Consider the following 22,646-nt stretch of genomic DNA (forward strand, 5'->3'; position numbering starts at 1 on the left):
AACTTTCGAAGACTATCCTATAGCAAGAAACACCATCAAGTATCCATTTGGAGCCACAGTCCTGTACCTGCACTTGCTAGAAACATGTCACACACTTAGATTTATTTTGTTGTCTACAGGTAGAAGACAAAAAATGAGCCACCGTGTCCAACATCTGGACATGAGTTTTAGAGATAAAATCTGGGGCTTGCAATGTAAGTGCTTTACCAACTGAGCTCACAAAACCTCTTTTAAAGAGCACATGGTTCTCAATTTGTGAGTTGAAAGTCAATAGAACAACTATTAAACAAAAAATTACAGTTGCTTAGCTTTTTATATTTTTAGTACTTGTATGAAAATTACATGCACTTTCATGAACGAAGAAACCCCCAAATCGTTAGGCCTGCATTTTGATCAGCAAGCAAAAGCCAGTAAAATATTAAGAAGAAAATGCTAAGAAATACCTAATGTGCTGGGAAGAGGATAGGATTGTGGTTTGGTGAGCAGGACACTCAGCCCAAGAGGGACGCTCCTCCTCTGTCATTGCATGGGTGATATCAGGAGAAGAAGCCACCGCTTTACTCAGACCTTCAGCTTCTCCAGCTTCTCCAGCTTCTCAGCCATGCTACATCCATGTTTCTGTGTGTTCTAGTGGAAATAACCCATCTTACACAGCCATGGGTGAACCAGGGTCAAAGAAATGGACTTGGCTTCAATCCAAGACTGCAGATAGACAGCCATGATCGCCAACATTTTGATGCTTTTTGGATTGTCTGGAGGAGCTTTGGAAAATTCCACCAGCCCGGAGACCTCTCCCAAAGGCTCTCACTTATCTGAGGTTTGGGCATTTTTACAGAAGGTTTTACATGCAGCTTTTTTGATAACAGTCATTGATCCAAGGCCTAGTTCTTGACCCCAGTTCTATGCTGGAATTGCTCAGGTAGCTTTAAAAATCACACAGCGAAGTCATTTCCTCAGAGATGCTGAATCACCTGGTCCAGAGTGCAACCTGGACAATGACATCATTCTGTCTCCACCGGGGATACTCATGTATGAGAATCATTGCTCACAGGCATCCTCTACCACAATGTCCTAGCCCAGAATCACCTCCTATGGGAAGCCATCACCATTTTCTTATTTCGATGGAAGATGGAACATGCACCTCCGTATCACACATATGGAGGTCAGAGGACAGTTTGTGTGACTGCATCTCTCCTTCTACTGTGTGAGTCCAGGGACGGAACTGGGGTAGACAGGTTTGTTAGCAAGTGCCTTTACCCGATAAGCCATCTTCCTGGCCCTCAAGAACCGCTGGCTACTGAGTGCTGCCGTCAGATGGCTGAAAACAGAAAGGCAAGCTTCAAAAATCATGAGCTTTTGATATGAAATTGCTCCAAGGAGGGATTAGATAGTCAGTGAGGCAGATCAGCTTATAGAAACACAAGTGGTTCTCTGGAGCTGTTCAGCTGTCGTTCTAACCCCAGGATACCATCCTCAAGGGTGCTATGATAGTAATGCATATGTTGACTCATACACCAGAGTAATCTCAGCACACAGCAGACCAAGATAGAAGGGTCACCAGTTCAAGGCCAGCCTTGACTATACAGCAAGAACCTGTCAGAAAGAGAGAGAACCCATTGGAAGGGATCTTTTCCTACCTGAACCTATTTCTACCATGGAACTGTATTTAAAAAAAAACATTTATGTATTTATTTTTATTTTATGCAATTGGTGTTTTGCCTGCATGTGTGTCTATGTAAGAGTGTCTGATCTTGGAATTATAGATGGTTCTGAGTTGCCACGTGGGTGCTGGGAACTGAACCCAGGTCCCCTGAAAGAGCAGTCAGTCCTCTTAACTACCGAGCCATCTCTCCAGCCTGGAACTGTGTTTTTAAAAGATCAATAATCTCAGCAGAAAGCCTCTGGAGCACGGGACAATCTCATACTAAATGTGTGCAGATTACAATGGAGGGTTGATTCTCAAGAGGCATTCATACAGATGTGTCCATTTTCCCTTGCAGATTTAAGCACATCAAGAAAGGATTGGATCTCCGTTTGATATCATTTAACAAGAACATTGTTTCCTTGACTACAGAGGTGACATAACCAACTGGCACAAGCTTCCCCATCCCACCCCACGCCCAGCCATCAGCTCTTACAGAATCACTGTTACCATGCCTCTCCGGTTAAATTAGATGGAATCCCTCAGCCTGTGAGGCTAAGTAAATCCTCCTCCCTTAAAAATAAGTTGTGTGTAGTACAACACCCCACAGCATAAAAAACAATCAAAACCATGAAGGGACGTGTGTCTGTCTGGGCACACCTTAGTGTACAGTACACAGATTAGTTAGACCCATATGTCTAGCAGTAAATTTTATTTCAAAAAACAGGAAGCAATTTCTCAAGCTAGCTTGAACACAGGGTCTCTCTCATGTTAGCCAAGAATCCTACCACCAGAGAGAGGCTTCTGCCCCTTGTATTTATTTTACTTTATTTGATTTCATTTTATTCTGATACAGGCTCCAGCTAAGTTGCCCGGACTAATTCTAAAGTTGCAAACCTCTGCCTCCTGGTAACTGAGATTATAGGCACAAGCCACCCAGCCCAGGAACTATCACTTGTATTAAGAAAAATGTCCGCACTGCCCTTTTTAAAGAGGCGTTTCAAACCCAAGCATATGCGTTGGCTGTCAAAGGCATGTCTACACCTACTGGCTTTCAGGGCAGGGGAGCAGGTTTGTACTCCGGCCTGAAATCTCAGTGGCATATTTGTGCTTTCCCAAGCAGAGGGAGATGTCGCAAGCCTGGTCAAGTTTGCCCGGCTCAGCAAAGTTGGTACCAGACCGGTGACTGACTAACTGACAAGAACAGGTTCCTGAGAACGCCTGTTTGTCCACCTGTGGCTGACTCTCACAACGTAGGACTGAACATAAATATTCTTTGTATTGGATTGCCATTGTTGATTGATAATACAAGGTCCCTTAGGAAGGAATGAAGAGAAAATTCTCTGAAGGATTCCTGACACGCCCCTTGGGTGCTGGGACTCAACACCTGTTGTTTGCAAACTTACCTGCTTTGAAGGTCAGGTGGGAATGTTTGGTTGGCAAAGCTTCCCCCCCCCCGCCCCACCCCAGCTCATGTGCTGGGCTTAAGTGTGAAGCCCAGTGCAAAAACTGTGCTTGGTGGAAGCTCCCACCTGAGGTAGTAGTGAACAATAAGGCTGGTGGCTTTTTGCTTTTATATCCCAACTGGTATAGCTAACATTTCTCAAGGACCTGTTGTCTCACTTAATCTACGCAACTCCCGGGTAAGGCACATTCCGTTGTTCGTCCTTGGATAAGAAGATAGCACCACCAAAAAGCTTAGTGGCTTGGCGAAGGTGACAGAGCTTGTGTCCTGATCACGGAACACAGCCCTGTCTGTGGCTGTTCTGCCATTTCTTCTTATCCTCTCAGAGTCCTCCACAAGACACTTGCTGCGGCTTTCCCAACCCCTTTCCCACTTTCACTTGTGCTTCCTCAGGAAGCTGTTTACCAGGGGTAGCCCACTGGGAAGCTGAAAAGGAGTTCATGTTTAGACAAACTCCTCCTGAAAGTGGAACAAGACAGAAAAGCAGGTTCAGACAGGTGGAGGAAGGTATCCCTAGAACAACCTGGATGTTTTAGAAAAGAAATCCTTTCTCTTTGAAAAAAAAAAAAAAAGTTTTGTTTTGTTTTGTTTTGGAAAGGTTCCGAGCTAGACCAGAATTCGCTGTGCAGGCCCTGGCTATCTTGTCTTAGCTTCCCAGGTTCTGGGATTGGAGCATGAGCCAGAACTCCAAGTGTTAAGTTCTCTGGCTTTACCAAACCTGCATCAAGTGTTTCCAAAAGAAAGATGCCACAGGAAAAAAAAAATCTGTGTGATACTAGACATGGTGGACCACAATGTGACCCTATCTCAAAAAAAAAAAAAAAAAAAGCAAACAAAAACAATAATAATAAATTATCAACTAATGAAGGTTTAGTCACATGTGTGTGTGCGCGCGCGCGCACACACACACACACACACACACACACACACACACGTATTCAAAAATGAAAAGCTAAGAGATGATTTTTAAAAATTATTATTCTTAAATTGGTCTCCTGAGTTGTGTTTTTCCTCTAAGCCTCCCCTCTAACCATCCCATTTAATACCTCTTTGTTCTCAGCCTCTTTTCAGGGAGAAAATGACTGATTTCCATTCCTCCTAGTTGTTCTGGGACAAGAGCTTTTAACCTGGGAGCTGCAGGCCTGTGGGACAGACAGTTCTCATTGTGAATAGCACATCCCAGGGATTATAGAATCTTTGCAGGATCCCTGGCCTCCAACCACTAAACACAAACTCATGACAACCAAGAATGCCCTGTACAACATGTCTCCCAGGCAACCATGGGGGAAACCCATTCCCATCTGAGAACCCCTGCTCTGCAAAGTTTTACATTTTTGCAGAACATTTTCACTTTTACCTATTCATCCTCAAATATTGGGATCTTGTCTAAAGTTAGGGAGTTTTCCCTACCCTTACCTTTGGAATATCATTGGGAGAAGTTGAGCTTGCCCAGGATTTTCCCAAAAGTGCAGTGTGTTCACAGAGAGAACCCGAGGGGACAAGTGTACCGACAGGGATTCTGGGTGGGGTAGAGATATGCCCTGTGGCTGTCGCTGCCTAAGTAACAGAGTTGGCTTGGTGCCTGTGAGCTTTCCCCTGAAGTTTATGCGGACCACAGACTTCAGACACCAGTCTAGTAGTTCCTCAGAGAAAACCAAAGGGCACTCTCATAGTGCTGATAAACCTGAACCACTTCTAAATGCAGCCTGCCTAGAGGCAAAGGGAGACTCTGCTGTATTAGCAGAAAAGACAAATTAGGGAAGCTGACAGGGACTGGGTGGGTAGCTCAGTGGTAGAGCACTGACCTACCATATACAAGGAACTGGGTTCTGTTCTTAACATGGGGAAAAATAAATTAAAAATGCTAACTAGAGGGCTGGAGAAATGGCTCGGTGGTTAAGAGCACGGGCTGTTCTTTCAGAGGACTCAGGTTCAATATCCAGCCCCCACACGGCAGCTCACAACTGTCTGTAACTCCTGCTCCAGGAATTCGACGCTAACTAGAGATCTTAGCTAGTCTTTACCTACAGATATATGTATAAACTCTTAATGACACATACATTTCTGGATATGAATATGAATGGTAAGAAATTCGTTGTGCAATAGCTAACATTTATTGAGCACTTGCTGTATGCCAAAAGCGTATCAACAGACTTACCTGTACTATCTTGCTTAAACCTTAGATTAACCTTCAGGACTGCTTGGCATCACTATCTCTGATAGGACAAAACATACACTGGTCACACTACTTGGTCAATGTCCCATTTCTTGGACAACCTCATAATCCAGGCCATTTGTCCCCAAGGTTTTCGGTCATTGTTGTGGGTGTAGAATTGTTTTTCAAATTATAGGAAAATATACATAGCATAAAATTTGCCGTCTTAATCATCTTAAGTATACAGTTCAGCAATATTAAAATGACTCATAGTATTACCCCCGCACACCACCATCCATCCACAGGATTCTCTTTATCTTAAAAAACTGACACTCTAACCATTGGCAAGAGGAAGGTAATTACCTTCCTTTGTCTCTGGAGACCTCCATTCCTTTCTGTCCCTATGTTCTAGGGAAGCCAGGTAGGTGGAATCACACAGTATTTGTTTTGTGACTGGCTTCTTTCCCTTAGCACAATGTCCTAATTCCCTTCTCTTTCAAAGCCAAATACTACTCCATCCTGCAGTATAGCACAGTTTCCTTTTTCAGCCACCACCAGTGGGCATCTGTGGTACTTCCACCTTTGGGCTGCCACGATTCATACTACAGTGTGCAAATGTCTCCTCTAGACCTTACTTCTAGGCTGTGGTAATGGCTCAGCGGGTAAGGCACTTGCTAAACAAACTGGATGAACAGAGTTTTGATCCCTAGAGCCCACAAAAGTTGGATGCAGTAGCACACACATCTGTAACCCCAAAGTGTCCCTATGGGCACTGGGAGGCAGCTGCCAGCTAGCCTGGTACAGACAATTGTGAACAAGAACAAAGACCCCGTTGAGGCCTAATCCTTGAGGTTGTTCTCTGACCTCAACACATTCACCAATCGTGCGCCTATACAAACACTCACTCTCACACACAAACACATATTAAAAAAATAATCACAGAATTGAGTGGTAGCTGACATTAAAAGGGAAGGAATTCTGACACAGGCTACAACATGTATGAACTTCAAGAACATTATACTAAGGAAAACGCAAGTCAACACACACACACACACACACACACACACACACACTCACACACACACAGGCCCTGCCTCAAATTCTTTCAGTGTATACCCAGAAGTGGAATTGCAACATCACATAATTCTATGTTTACTTTTTCTGAAAGATTGCCATTTTATTTTCCAAAATAGCTAGACCATTTTATAACCCCCCCCCCAAAACAATACTCAAGGCTTCCAATTCTCTGAGTCTTTGCCAACGCCTGTTCTTTTCTATTTAGTTTTTCGGCTCGGATAGCATCCACCCTGATGTTCATGAGCTGCAACCCACTGGATTTCAAGTTTTCTTATTAGCCCATGCTAGACCTTTCTGTAATTCAGTAGCGGTGTTGTACACACAAGCGCTCACAATGGACAGATCTTGTTTGCTGCACGGTTAAGATGTAAATAACCATGATCAGAACACTCCTCCTGCTCCTTAACAAGCTGGCTGGGAAGGTTAGGAAGGCAGCTTGTGAGTCCATTTCCTTTCTCTGTGACTCCTCCCAGCCCCCTCTATACAGGCAAACATGCCGGCTGCTCTTCTTTCTCTTTCCTGCACTGGCTACAGCTCTAGCTATACAACAGAAAGAAGCCACATTTAAGAAGAGATTGGCCTATTTTGAGTCCATTAATGTTAATGAGCCCAATCTTTGGGAAACCTGTTCTGACTTGATCAAGGGTGCTTGGTCTAGGCAAATTCTCCACCTGACATTCAAAAGGTGTGGCAGACAGGACAGTGAGGAGTGACTCATGCTTGCCTGGGAGGCCCTGCCCAAGGAGGGGCCCTTTCTCTTCCTCCTCCTCCGTGTTTTTCCTCTCTGTCTGTTTCATGCTCTCTGGCCTCCCTTGCTTCCTAGCACCCTGGGAAACGGTGGCTGAAATGACACAGAATGACTCACACCCCATCTGACCCACAGGGAAGGCTGGGCGGCTCTCATTCTGAAGCAGCACAGGGCCTGAAGGTCCCAACTCCAAGTCACCGTCCTTTCAGACCATGTTCCAACTCAAAGGCCACCAGACCAGTGTCATCACCCGAGGTGGGAATTATTAGCATCTGGAACCATGGTGTTGATGCTCTTGAAGGCTGTGAATGACATTTCCAGTGTGTTCTGACCCAGTGTAGGTCAGCATAGAATTGAAGTCTTAAGGTTAATGGGATTTAAGATATACTATATTGTAGAATTTCAAGATTAAGCCTAGTGGGTAGTTCAGCCAGTAGAGTGCTGGTCTACCAGAATAAAATCCTGGGTTCAGTCCCCAGCGATGCTAAAACCAAGGATGGTGGTATAATCCCAATGCATAAAAGATTGGAGACAGAGGGACATCTTTGGCTATAGTGAGTTCGAGGCCAGCCTGGGCTACACGAGACCCTGTCTCAAAATAATAAAACAATTTTAGGCATAAAATGTATGTGTTGTTGTTTCTATTCCAGTGCTGCCCAGACAAAGCCCATTATTAAAATTTCAGGAAATGAGGAATGTTGTTGGATACAAGTGTGAAATTATTTATGTCTCAGACACTGGCAAATGTCTGCGGGGTGTGCAGCTCTCTTGATTACACATTGTTGATCCTCTACAAATGCTGCATTTCCTTCATTCATAAATAAGAACAGTGGGACCCATGAAGGCAAAAAAAATTTTTTGGCTTTTTACTTAAGGTTATATATTCATTAACAACAGAGTTTAGAATCCAAATCTTGTGCATCTGATATCAGTGAATAGATTCTCAAAGTGTAGGCTGATCATCAAGAGTATGTATTAAAAAAAAAAAAAGACCCTCCCTCCCAAAACCCAAAAGCAAACAAAAAATTAAACAAAAACCCAATGAGGGCCAGTGAGATGCCTGGATGGGTAAAGGCATTTGCTATGACCTGGATGTAATACTCAGAACCCATGGAAAAGTGGAAAAAGAAAAAAGACTCCACAAAATAGTCTCCTGGCCTCCACATGCAAGCCACAGTTCACACCTACACCAAGGCACACATAAATCATATGTGTAAACCACACAACAAAATATTAAATACATAAAAAACAGGAGGAGGATGTTGCCATGGCAGAATGACAAGTAGCCACAGGTGGAAACAGGTCCCAGGGGGAGGGAATGCCCATTGTCAGCTTTACAATGGTTTAGGCTGAATATTGAGCAATGTTTTTTTGGACACCACTAAGTCTTTGCAACATCATCAACAATAGATTTGGTTGCTCTCAAGGAAATACTAGATCTCTGTTAGACCTGAGCCAACAGCTCGAAGAAAACATAGTGACTGAAAAACCATCAGGAAAGATAAGTTATCAGGACTTGTTCTCTTATAAATATGAGTTTAAACAAAACTGAATCAACTTTGATGTTTCTTCTTTTCCCTGGTGATTTTTTCCCCTTGTATTTGAGTGGCTGAAGCCAGTATTCTGGTTTAGGGCTTTTTTGAAAAAATATTTTTGTTTCTTATTTCTAAGGAGGGAGGGATGGGAGGTTTCTCCCCCCCCCCCTTTGTGTGTGTGTGTGTGTGTGTGTGTGTGTGTGTGTGTGTGTGTGTGCCCATGCCTGCCAAAAGAGAGTATCAAATCCACTGGAGCTGGAGTTACAGATAATTGTGAGCCATCAGACAAGGATGCTGGGAACTAAATTCCAATCCTCTGGAAGAGCTGGAAATGCTCTTAATCTCTGAGCCATCTCTCAAGTCCTGATCCGGAACTTTTATTGGAGGAAAAAAAAGGGAATAATAAGTTATAAGTCAAACGAACCAGCAAGGGAAGGAGCAGGGACATGAAAATCCTCACCAGAGAACTCATTCTAGGTAGACCACAAGCCTGGACTCAGAACGGCGAGAGGCAGATGCCATCTCACTGAGGACAGCAAGCCTTGATGGGACACTGAGGCCTCCCATGTTCATGTCACCTGTGAGACCAGAGCAGGCCCTAGGAGGAGCCATAAAATGAGGGGAAAGAGAAAATGGGATCCCAAACACCTCCAGGGAGGAGGCCAGAATTCCGTTCCTCTGTGACCTCTGCAGTTACTCTGGCCAGACCTGCCTGAGGACAATAAGTACAGTGTGCCAGCGGCCACCTTCCTCTTTCCCAGAGAGCACACTATGTCATGTGTGACTGTGACACAGAGCACTTCCTCTCTTCTCCCAGCAGCCTCCCTCCCATGCTCCATGACTCTGTCCTGTATGGCACAGTGCTCCACCATAGTGCTCCACCATAGTGCTCCACCACTGAGTCACATCCCTAGGCCTGATGGCATCTCTTTGACCTGTCCTGCGCTCTTGGTCTGATTGGAGGAGTGTCATGATCCCTAATGGCCCTGATGAGGAGAAGCAGTCATATTAGTCAAAGAAAGAGTAAACCAGGCCCCTGACAGGTCACCATCTTGTCCTGACCCAAAAATCAGCTGTGGAAGCAGGTACTCTGGGGAAAAGCCTACAGAGGAGCCAGCCAGGTCAAAGCTGTGGAAGTTCTGGAAGAGAAGAGCCCAGACAGGAGCCCACAGGGGCCTTGCCACCTTCCAAGTAAGGGTGTGGAGAAGTGAAGTCTATGAGCCCTACAGTGTGTCCTGGCTGCATTGTGTGATCTGAGCCAGGCATGGTAGCTACACTTCTACCTGGAATATGGAAGCTGGAGGACCAGCCTGGGCTACATAGACAATGTGAGCTGCACAGTGGGCTGAGTGAGAGAGAGAGAGAAGTGGGAGAATCTCACGTCTATTCTGCTTTGGCTGTCGTTGTTCTCGTGGGTTCAGATGACCCTTAACTTAATATGGGATTGGATCACAGCATGGTGAATTAAAAATCACCAATGCACATGGAATAAATAAATCATTTTTTTAAACTATAGGTAAATCACAGGAACAGGAAGTAGAGAAAAAGGCAAAAGTTGATAGCTACCCTTTGGCCAAAATACAAAAGAAATAGCAAAGTACTGAACAGCCAGTCTTTAGAGTGATTTCCAGTTCATTCCACCTCCTTTGAAATTCCTCCTCCTGATTTTGAAAGCTCTCCAAGGCCTCATTCCTTCCCACAGCCTGCAGTGCCTATTGTCACCTGTAACCAAGCTATTTTACATGGCCTGTCCTCTGTCTCCTTCCTTCCTGTCTCTCTCCTCTGCTTTCAGCCCCATTGTTCTCTGCCAAGATTTTACTTGTAACTTCTCGAGATGACCCCAACTCTAATCTTGACTTTTACCAAACTCTCATTCTTCTGAGCCATGTTCACTGTCTAGACACAAGAGTGTTATCTCACACCTTCTCTTCCAAATTGAACATATTGCGTAAACTCCAAGTTCAAAACTCCTGAGATGACCTTTTACCCTCATATCTAGGTCACAGCTCATGGTCTCTTTTATACCTCCCTGAAGTTCTTCTCCAACCCTGGGGTCCTTATTCAAGCTCCCATGACTTCATTCCTACGTTTATACAAAACCCAACTAACATTGTTCCCACTGTCAATTCTACTGTATTGAGGTCAGCCCTGGTGGATTTCCACTAGCAAGCCCCACCAGGGCTCTCCCTTCTGCCTAAACATCCTGCTCTTTCAGCCATTCAAGTCCACAGAGGGGGTACTCTGGCTGAACTTCCTGTTGCTATCCCCTGTTCACACCTGCAAGCTTCCCACTATGGTTTTATCTGGAGTGTTCCCCATGGGCCCATACATTACAGAGAACTCCTACAGACTGTTCTTCTTTGTTCCTTGGCTCATGGTATAAGTGGGTTTTACTCCATGACACATCCCTGCCATCATGGGCTCAAACCAACACAGCCATTGTTAAGGACTAAAAGCCCTGAACCGGTGAGCTGAGAGAAATCTTTTCTTCTTATAAGTTGGTTCTCTCAGGCACTTGTTATGATGCTTGGAAGTTGACATCGGTCTGCTTTACTGTCTCCAGATATCCTCCATTATAGCATCCCTTGGTGAGAGCTAGTTCCTCCTCAAAGTCCACTTAAGTCATCTCAGAGCCTTTCGATGCCCTTAACTAGGTGCCCCAGGACTCTATCTTAATCAGGGACATGTGTCCCCTTTTGCCTTGTATCACAACAATTGCTGCCTTTGCTGTGTCTTCTCCCTTCTTCTACCTCAGGGATGTCACCCACCATCATGCTAGAAACTTTAAAGTTGTTCTAGGTCTCTCTCATTCCTTTACATGGCATTCAAGTGCCCTCAGATGGCCTCTCTCCTCTCTGCCTCTTTTTTTCAACCTCCTTTGCCTGGCTGTGGTTCAGGTCATCCCTGCCCAAGAACTGGGGCAGGGCATCACGCATGGGCCAAAAGCAGCAGCTTCACATCTGCACACTGCTTGCTAACTGTGTGCCTCAGGAAGCCCTAAAGTGCTTCTTCACCATGGTTACCTCACTTCTGGGAAGGGCTTGAAAGATAAAACCCCCAACGCTCTCAAAATTGTGTACAAGTTGAGTAATCCTTATCTCTTATGCCAGGAACAAAAAGTGGTTCTGACTTTGGATATTTTTCAGATTTTGGGGTGTTAGGACATGTATAATAAGAAATCTTGGAGGTAGGTCCCAAATCTCATCATTAAATTAATTCATATTCTGTGTGCACCTTGTCTACTTAGCCTGAAGGTAATTTTATGCACCTTCCCTATGACTGTGCCCATCACATGAGGCTGGGTGTGGAGTTTTCTGCTTATGGTATCATATCAGCACTAGAAAAGTTCATTTTTCAATGTATGTGCCTGTATGTGTACATACACATGTATTTATGTGTGTATGGGAAGACACAGAGAGTCAAAGACAGAAGTATAATAAATTATATTTATTTATTGCTTGTCTTAATTGCTTCTGGCTGCTAGATGCTTTGACACAGAAACAAAGTCTAGTCCCTCTGTTTGCTTTTGTTGCTGTGATAAAACACTGGCCAAAAGCAACTTTGGGAGGAAAGGTTTAATTTCATCTTACAGGCACATCCATCATCAAGGGAAGCCAAGGCAGGAGCTTGAAACAGAAACCACAGAGGAATGCTGCTTACTAGCTTGCTTCCTGCTTCTGTTCACCTAACTTCCTTATATAACCCAGGACCACCTGCCTAAGAATGGTGCTGCCCAGAGTGGGCCAAACCATTCTCCATCAATTACCAATTGAGAAAATGCTCCCACAGACAGACCCATAAGTCAATATGGTAGAAGTAATTTCTTAACCGAAGTTCCTACTCCTCAGGTGTGTCAAGTTGATATCCAAGAACTGCCATTACTCCTTGTCCATTTGACACATGAGCACCTCACTTTAAGCCTTCCCCTTTCCATTCTTATTTGTCTCCATCATTACACATTAATACCATGTCATAAAATATAGTGTAACATTAAAAATCCCACTGTCTTTAGAAATTCCAATGACTTAAAAGTTCAACATCTTGTTAAAATATAAGCTTTTTAACTTGTTAACTACAGGCTACTGTAAAATAAAAAATAATTTTAAATGTAAAATACTTTCTTATTCCAAGAAGGAAGAACATGAATACAAAGACATTTAAGCCAAACCGAAGTCCAGCCATGTTGTTCAATGTCTGATATCTGAGACTTGTAATCTTCTTTTTTAAAAGATTTATTTTATGCATCTGAGTACACTGTCACTGTCTTCAGACACATCAGAAGAGAACATCAGATCCCATTTCAGATGGTTGTGAGCCACCATGAGGTTGCTGGAAATTGAACTCAGGACCTCTGGAAGAGCAGTCAGTGCTCTTAATCACTGAGCCATCTCTCCAGCCCTGACTTGCAATCTTCTAAGCACTAGGACTTGATCCCACTTCCTTCTCACTGTCCAGGATACATAAATCCATACATGCCCCAGCCCCTTATACAAAAGGTGTAGGATTTGCAAAGAGCCTACACATATCCCCCTTGATGATTTTTTCTTTTATTTCTAAAAACAACAATAAAAACACCAAACAAACCAAACCAACGAAACAAACAAACAGAAAACAAGATCACTAGCAATCCTCAGCCTTCAGCACCTAATGTAATAATATAAATCCAGGTTCTACTTTTCTGTTCTGGAAATTATGACAAAAAAGTAAGCACATGTTAGTGTCAGCACAATTTTAAGACATATTGTTGCTGGTAGAGTCCAATGATCATAACCCACAGATATGCAGCTTTTGATTATGAAAAGCTGGCTTTACAGAGCTTACCAAAGACTCTGACTGACTTCTGTTTTCTCTAGCAGCTGCCAGTGTGTTTCACACTAAATAATTTCTCAATAAACACTTGGAAACTAAAAAAACAGAGAAGAGCTGGGGACAAAGCTCAATTGGTAGAATGATTGCCTTGTGTCCATGGGTCCCTGGGCTTGACCCCCAGAACTACACAAGAGTAGGCATAGTGGCACATAATGCCAGCACTAAGGGGGCACAGGCAGAAGAATTAGAAGTTCAAAGTCACCTTCTGCTACCTAACAAATTTGAGGCTAGTCTATCTCAAAAAGTGAACTAAAAACAATGAAAAGGACAAAATAGCAAAACCATGGTAATGAAAGGAAGCAACAGAGGCTGCCATGCCTAGGTCAGGAATGGAGCCTTCAGGGTTTGGTGAGATATGTGGCTTGAATGCTTGTATGTATGTATAAAAATAGGAAGCTCTTGCGGCAACTGAGATAGAAGATGTACTTAATTAGATGTCTTCTTTTAAAAGACAGATTTGGGTTGTTGGAGTCAGAGAGAGATTCAAAGGGTCTTGTATTATGTGATTTCATTCTTGGAGACAAAACTCTGATCCTTTGCTTCAGCTATAAGGTAAAGACAAGCTAGACATGACAGCAGAAGCCTGCAATATTGGATGATGGAGACTGGAGCAGGAGTACTGAAGACACAAAGCCAGCCAGCACTACATAATAAGAGTCTATCTTGGAAGAAAATAGAACAACGAGAAGCTGAAGGTAGACCAGTTGTCTCCAGCATCATGGTTACTTCAACATTTTTTACTTCCTTGTTGCTAGAAAGTTATATAACTGTTATATGGTTTAAGGGGGATGGAATCCAGGAAGACAGTCATGTTTGTCAATTGCAGGTGGTACTGCAACACAATGGGAATAACCTGGGCCATGGGTCCTTTCTGAACTGAGCATTTATACTTAGAACAAGTCAAGACATTCTTTGGCATTTGGTTTTCATCTTTAGTATATGGAATACCAAAAGATAGCAAATGTGATCCTTCCCATACAAAGTGTCTTCTAGCCCATCTTTGTGTTCTGAAGGTAATGTGGATCTTTAAATATGGTGTGTCCTCATCATATAGTCTCTCTAGTTTAATAAAATTGACATTTGGGCCATTTTCTGTTTAAAAGATGGAGAAGCACATGGGAGATATACCTCAGAGGAAAAAGTTCTTGTCTTACAGACAAAAAAGCCAGAGTTCAGATACCCAGCACCCATAAAAATTTAGAGAAGTCATGGCAGACTGCCTATAATCTCAGCATGTGGAAAGGAGAAACAAGACCAAACCTGAGGCCCTGTCTCAACATCCAAGGTACAGAGAAATAGAAGAAGGTAACTGACATCAACCCCTGACCTACCTATGCATCCATACACATACAAACACATTTACACAAACACGCACATATACACACAAACATACAAACATACTGACCAGTAGACGGAAAAACACATAATATTAATTACATAGTAAAAGAAATGCAGTAGATAGCATATATTCTAACATGAAAATGTATATGAATACTGCTTATCTTAAAACTTCAGTTGTTGGCTGTGACCCGCTGGGAGACTGACACGCCGGGGCAGGAGAGTGGTCTACTCCAGTGTGACTTTACTAGAAAGATGAAACTCCTATGTTTGACCCAAGTTTGCTCAAAGAAGTGGATTGGAGTCAGAACACAGCTATATTTTCTCCAATGCATCTTGGAGAAAGCTTGGTTCTGAGGCCTCTCTGTATGGCAGACTTAAATAAAGGTGTTTTTTAAGGTATTGGGTCAGTTGACAGAGTCTGTCCAGAGCAGTTCACGAAATCTTTTGAGCATATGAAGAAGTCTGGGGATTAGTATGTTACAGGTGTGGAAGATGTGACCCTAGGACAAATTGTGGCTACATCGACATTGATAATAGAACGTAAATTTATCCATTCATATACTAAGAGAGGGAGAGAAGATAGGGTTGCTAGTGACCAGTCAGGGAAGCAGCTCAGCAAACTGTTATTGTCAACTCTTCCTTTGCTAAGCAAGAGACTGAACTGTTACAAGATCACCCTTGAATGTCTACCACAAAAATGTCTACATTTTTGCTCTACAAAAAGTTTGACTATACAGTACCTGAAGAAAATTACATGTGTCGGAGGTTCCTAAAGTAAAAGGACCATCAAGAGGCTGGTGCTTCAAGGCTTCACTGTTTAGAGTTCACTTTTGTTGCTGCATCCCCATGAGCTCCCTAACTACTAGGCTGAAGCAATGCTGTGTGTGCCAGTGTCGTGAGACAGGAGGATGCCCGCAGCTGCTGGGAGTGCATGTGACCAGAAGGGGGTGGATTTAACCAAAGGAATATATTTTCAACTTGAATCTTTTCTTGCATTGTAGTTTTCTAAAGTTTGTCTTCATTTCTTGGTAGTCAAGAGTATGGTATTAAACAGTTACGTCTGCTCTGTGCTGCTGCCCCCCCCCAAAATAACAAAATTGCCTTTATTACAAATTTCTGCAAACTAGAAAAACCAAAGATCTTTCCAATTACCTTCTACTCCAAACTGCTCCAAATTCTGTTTACATTATTTCTCAGCCCCAGGCTTGAGGCTCCTAAAGTCCACAGAGTGCTTTGACTCATTTAAGTCATTTACATGAATCCAGACATCACAGATCCTATATAATTTAAGTGCTAATTAACAAGTTAGAAGATTCCCCAACACCAGGAAAAGTTTAGTCTTAAACAAAAAGCAGCTTCCGCATCTGCTGTGTGGCATCACCAACAGGAATATGGCAGTGTACAGTTTAAACTGACTGTCCTAACTTAGCATTCTCAGAAGGACCCCATCTTTGATAATGGCAGAAAGTGCAGAGACATCTGAATGGTTCACTGTTTCCTTCAAACTCATTTCCCTCAAGCCTCTTTCGTCTCTGCTCAATCCGAACACGTCTTTTCATCCTAGCTCTGCGATCCTTCAGCACCGACAGCAATGTGCAGAACTTTTTCTTGGGAAAGGCGCTTTGAACATCCCTCAAGATTCTTCCACTTCTGTTCTCCTCAGGTCTGCTCTCAGTGTGGCGACGGAGGCTGCGGCCACATGCTTGGCGCTGGGGTTCAGGGTTAGCTTTTTCATGACCTTCACTAGGTGCTTCTGGTCGTAGGATCTGAATCATCGGAGGAGTCCTCTTCGTCTTTCGTCTCTCATTTTTAAATATATGTATACATACTGAAAGAAAAGAAAAGCTTCAGTTATTGAACCTGGGAGCATAGCTTATCAGTGCAGTACGTATACCCAGCATGTGAGAGGTATATTCCACACACAAGTGCAGCATAGCTTATCAGTGCAGTACGTATACCCAGCATGTGAGAGGTATATTCCACACACAAGTGCAAGGCACCAGAGCCAAAAACAGAATGAAATTTAAAACCAAAAGTTTGATTGCGTAATATACCTTAATTTTATAAGAAACTAACGTGTACACATGCACATAAATGTCTTGGTAAGTTTGGCAGAGGTTCTATATAAATGCCCAGGGTATCTGTTACAAAGTACTGTGCTAAGGGCTTGAACCACAGATGCACATCCCCTGCATGCCAAAATAGCTGGTTTCTCCGGAGGCCTCTCATCTTGTCTCAAATAAAGTGTCTCTTTCCTGGGTCCTACACAGTCACCCTCTGTGTGAGCCTGTGACCTCGTCTTTTTATAAAAGCCAATCATATCAGAAAGGGTTCATGATGATGATGATGATGATGATGATGATGATGATGATGATGATGATGATGTTATTTTAACCTAATTACCTTTACAAAGACCCTACTCCAAATCTGGTGGCATTCTGAAGTACTAGAGTTAACACTCGATCAGGGAATTGGGGGTTGCAACACCATTCAGCCTAATAATTGTGCCTCATGTCCAAGAAACATTAGATGGTCAGGAAATCATTGAAAAGCAAACAAACAAAACAAATAGGATTGTTTCGTTTGAGGGTACAGTGGGGAGTTGGTGGGGTGCTTAGAATGGGCAAACTCAGAGCTGGTTTCCTGGCAAACTCAAACACAGGCCCCAGGTTCGAGTCCAACAGTATAAGCCTGTAAGGGTTGGGGAGAACCATGGGAACCCCTGAAATTGATCTAGAGAGAGAAGTCCTGGGTCCAAGCTAGGCAGCATTTTTGAGTCATGGACAACAGGGTGTTGACATCATTGTGGATACATTAGTATACTATGGACTGCCCTGTGGTTTAGGGCAGAGGTGAGCCTGCGGGCAGGGAGGTCAGACAAGAGGCTATTTCAATCCTTCTACTGGGCAGTGAGCAGGGCCTCAGCTAGGGCGGTGGCTACAGAACAAAAGCTGGAGACTCGGGTGTGCCTGACGCTTGTTCCCAGCTCCTGCACCTGCTGGTGTGTGCTGAGGGCCACACTCCACCTTCCCCCCTGGAAACAATGGGTCTTCTGGAAACTGGAAAGACTGTGGCTAAGAGCCTATGAGACGAGCCTATAAATTCATAGCACCAACAATTCCAGACAACTCCTTTTGGTTCATGGTGCTCCGCCCCGGCTCTGCAGCTGGGGCCCCTCATCTCCAGCAGAACTGGGTGGGTTAAACTGAGATTCTAGAATGAGGTATTCTGCTCATCCCTGTTGAGTCTTAGATTTGGTTTCATCCCTCTTTAGCACACCCTTTGGAGCACTAGAATGTTTATTCTCATCACCTACCTCAGGAGAAGTAGCTACAGGTCACATACTGTTTCTCTGGGCACCTCTTAATCATGGCTGTTCTCACAGGACAGCATTACCTCACTACTTCTGGACCTCTTATATTGTCTAAAAAAAGAAATTATATTGGGTAATACAGCACCCTCCATGCAGATATCCACCAGACAAACTCCCCTGTGCATTCCTATACTCTCTGAAATTATACATTCATTGCACTGCCTAACCCAGAACATCCTAGGTACTTCGCAAACTCATAACGGAAAATAGCCAACACCTCCAAAGACCCATTATAATTATTTTCCCCTTAAAGCAGGAAATTGGATTAGTTAGCAAAGGGCAGATAAATAATATAAGCGTGTACATTCCAATTCATTGAAATGGCCCTGAAGGACCAGCAAGATGGCTCACCGGGTAAAGGTGTTTTACTGCCAAGCCTAATGACCTGAGTTTGATTCCTAGGAGCTTCATGATGGAAAGCAAGAGCCCACCCCTGAAAGTTGTCACCTGACCTCCAAACACATCTCATACACACACATGCGCACACACACACCCAGTAAATGTCTTTTTTTTTTTTTTAATTTAAAAGAAGAATTGATCCTCAAGTCCCTGGCTCATCTACATTCTCCTTGTGCTCCTAATGAAAGCTTTAGCTCCACACTTGGGGTTCCAAAAGGAATGTCCTGGGCAGGTGCTGCAGGTGCTGTTAAACTTGCTAGTCAAAACTGTGTTTGAGAGACACTTGCTGCTCTTCCAGGGGACCTGGGTTTGATTCCCAGCACCCAAATGGGATACTCACCCCTCTTAGTGACTCCAGCTACAGGTGATCTGACACAATCTCTGTCCTCCACGGGTACTTTACTCATGCGCACATAACCCTACAGAGATACATACACGTCCACGTTAATAAACCTGAAAAAAAATCTAAAAAAGAAAATCTAAAACTGTGTGGTGCTGGCATTAGTATAGGCACATAGAACAGTAGACTAGACAAGTCAAGAAATAAAACTGTGCTTCTGGTCAACCGCTTTCACCAAGACCATAGAGTGAGGAAAAGAACAATCTTTTCAACGCTGCTTGGAAAACAGGGTTTCCACACAAATGGACCTCCGTCTTTTACCATGTAAAATGTAACTCTGATGGATCAATGACCTAAAAAAGCCATTAAAATACTAAAACCCAGAAGAAAACACAAGAGTCCGTTGTGAACTTGAATGTGTCGGGGCGTCTCAGACATGACGTCAAGGCACAAGCACAAAGGTAAAAATAAATGGACCTCAGAACTTAAAACTTGTGTGCAGCAAAGGGCATTCCCAAGAAAGTAAAGGGGGAGGTACTAGACAATGGGAAGATTCAGGATATTATATAGAGAGTACCAATCACTCAACAAGAGGCCACATAACATAATTTATGGAATAGGCAACCAGGGTGGTGGTGCGCACACACTTGCAAGGCAGAGGCGGGGTCCAGGGAGTTTAAGTTTTAGTAAGCATGGGCTTACTAATGTTGACTTTCCTCAAACATCTCTGCAGCTTCTTCTTAGATGGTTTTAAGCCTTCCACTGGATCAGAAAGGGATTTTCATGGATGTCTACTATGAAGTGGATAAGTACCTGACAACTGGACATACCGTCAAATATTTAAAACTCCCAAATAAAATGAGCTTCTCCAAAAGCACAAATAAAAGAGTGTGGTGTGATGTGGCATGATGTGACGTGATGTGATGTGACTAATACTCCCTTTGCCCAAAAGTTAAGAGGCCTCTAATGGCCCTTCCGTACAGCAACTTCGGCAGACTTGATGAGAGAGCCCCTCCACGTAGAACTGTTTTCTCTTGGCTCCTTTGTGGTAAGTTCTATTTTGCAGCCACCCCACTCATTTGGTCCCAAATGCTCGTTCCTAGGAGACAGTGCCTGAGGAGTAGATCCAGTTAGCATCCCATCTTTCATTACAGAGCAAATTATATATTTCACATGTATAATTATTTATTTTGTGGCACTGTGCCATCACATAGATAAACAAAGACTTTGAGAAAATTTACTAGCTTTTCTGGGAGTGTCTCCCCAAAATGGGAGTGTCTCCCCAAAATGGGAGTGTCTCATTTGTCTGGCAGTGTAATTTCCAGCCTAACCAATTACTGATGATGAGGACAACCCTACAGGGAGATTGCTAGCCTGCTGGCATGTAACAAGCTCAGAAATTCCTCTCATTAATCTTTTCTTCTTGTGTAAAATTGCCAAAAGTATATTGGTCATTCCAGCGAGTGCGAAGGACACTGTGGTGTCTGTGACACAAATGTGAACAGGAAGGAGAGAGCCGGGAGGTGGCTCTGAGGATCAGGAGCTCTGTACGACATGAGGACTGAGGTTAGGATTTCAACAGCCACATAAAAGTCAGGCATGGTGGCACCTGCCTGTGACCCAGGCAGAGACAGGCAGAACTTAGGGAGACCAACCAAAATGAGCCAGACCAACCAAAATGGCAAGCCCTAGGAACAGTGGGAGAGCATGCCTCAAAAAATAAGGTGGAGAGCCAGTGAGGTAGCCTGACAGGTAAAAGTGCTGGCCTGCAAGCCTGAAGCCCTGAGTTCAAGTCCCTGGCCACACCGAAGAACTGTCTCTGTTTTTGTTTTGTACTTTATTTAAAACAACAACAACAAAACACTCCTACCATAAGGTGGGAGGTAGAGACAGGAGAGAAAACCCCTCAGAAGCTCATAGGCCAGCTAGCAGCAGAAACAAGAGACCCTGGCCTCACCAGGGTGGAAGGAGCTGACTCTAGAAAATTGTTCCCTCCACATGCTTACCTCAGCAGCCATGGTCACACGCACACATGACAGATTAAAAGTAATAAATAAATACACACAGAGGAGACTTCTCAGTGCAAACCTCTGGCACTCACTGTAAGCAGGGGATACAGAGAGGCTGCTAGTGATACAGAAGTGAGTAGGAGTAGGAGTAGGAAACTGGGGGGATAGGAAGGCTCCCCAGGAAGAGGGAAAGGTCCTGAGGGAGCGTGGAGGAATGAACAGGACTTCTTTCAGGTGAGAGATCAAGAATCCTCATTTGGGGGCTGGAGAGGTAGCTCAGTGGTTAGAGCACTGACTGTCCTTCCAGAGGTCCTGAGTTCAATTCCCAGCAACCACATGGTGGCTCACAACCATCTGTAATGGGATCCGATGCCCTCTTCTGGTGTGTCTGTGGAGAGCAACAGTGTACTCATATACATTAAATAAATAAATCTTTAAAAAAAAATTCTCATTTTGCTGGTGGTAAGTGAGTGACTCTTTGGCTACTAAATCAGGGCAACCACTCCAGGAGTGTGCTAAGTTATAAGAAAGAATTTGGTTGTGTGTGGAGTTTGGGGGAGACCACGTCTAGGAAAATAGAGGTGTGGGGGAAGAGAAGAATGGGTGAGAAGTGAGATCAGGAATGTAGGACCTGGGGGGACCGGGCATTCTAGGACTTCTGCATTTCACCTCCATGTGCAAACAGCAGTGCAAGCCACCGGAGTGAGTTCCCCTAAACTGGGTTATGGGATTGTAAATCTAATGGAGGGAAAGTGAGCGGTCTCAGAAGCCACAGAACCAAGAGTCTTAAAACTCAACCAGAAAGCCACTGGCATGAAAATAGTCCCCTTGACACCTCTTATTCCCAGTTTTCCAAAATGACAGATTTATTACTGTCCAATGGGGTATTTATCATATGGCAACTAGCAGCGGACCCCGTGGTAGTTGTTCCTCGATGGAACAACAGTGAGTGATACCGAGGTTCTGTCATGGGTCTTCAGACATCCATACCCTAGAACGAGGAGGTAAGGGACAAAGTCAGGAGCATGGCTGAGAAGGTATGTGGGCTGAGCACATGTGTAGCAGGAAGAATGCAAAGAAAAAGGAAGTAGGGCGCTGAACAATTGACTGTGGGCATGTGTGCATATGTGCGCATGCGCTCGTGCATGCGTAGTGATTTAAATGAGACTAGACCGCTCAGGCTTATCTATTTGAAGGTTTGATTCCCAATTTGTAGGGTCCTTAAGTAAGGAAAAGGAGATGTGTCCTTGTCGGGTGAGGAAGTGTGTCACTAGAGGTGAGCTTGGAGGTTTCGGGTTTCTATGTCATTTCAGTTAGCTGTAATGTAAGCTCTCAGTTACGGCTTCAGCGCCATGCCTGCCTGCCTGCTCCGGTGCTCCCCGTCGTGATGGTCATAAATTCTCACCCTCTGGAATCACGAGTCCCAGTAGTTTTCTTTGATAATTCTTGCTCATGGAAGAAAGGAGGGGAGGGGAGGAGAGTGGTAGAGAGTTCTCACTCTCAGATGTTGGTTATCTATTGCTGTATAACAAATCACCTCAAAACTTCAACATTGTTGTGTTTGTTCATGATTCCATGAGAGACGTTTGGGCTCTGCTGAGCTGGCACCTTTCCACCAGTGCTCAGGCCTCGTGCCAGGGGTTCTTGATTTCATTAATCTGGAAGAAGACTCAAAAGCTCCCAGGCGATGCAC

At 43.9% G+C, this 22,646-nt stretch overlaps 1 protein-coding gene and 1 pseudogene across 2 annotated transcripts; one reads left to right on the forward strand and one right to left on the reverse strand.

Moving 5' to 3' along the window:
- The first annotated feature begins 718 nt into the window (after positions 1–718).
- On the forward strand, positions 719–15,610 carry LOC308438614 (glucosamine 6-phosphate N-acetyltransferase-like; annotated as a pseudogene). Its single transcript has 2 exons — positions 719–817; positions 15,081–15,610. The product of its transcript is annotated as a glucosamine 6-phosphate N-acetyltransferase-like (transcript).
- A 628-nt stretch (positions 15,611–16,238) lies between these two features.
- On the reverse strand, positions 16,239–16,607 carry LOC308438698 (developmental pluripotency-associated protein 3-like; the record flags this gene model as incomplete). The annotated part of the gene is made up of 1 exon (XM_080940172.1): positions 16,239–16,607. The coding sequence occupies one exon, from the start codon at positions 16,605–16,607 to the stop codon at positions 16,239–16,241; it is 369 nt and encodes a 122-aa protein (XP_080796298.1).
- Between the last annotated feature and the right edge of the window lie 6,039 nt (positions 16,608–22,646).

The sequence above is a fragment of the Micromys minutus genome (genome assembly GCF_963924665.1).
Source record: "Micromys minutus genome assembly, chromosome: 1".
In the NCBI taxonomy this organism is placed as follows: domain Eukaryota; kingdom Metazoa; phylum Chordata; class Mammalia; order Rodentia; family Muridae; genus Micromys; species Micromys minutus.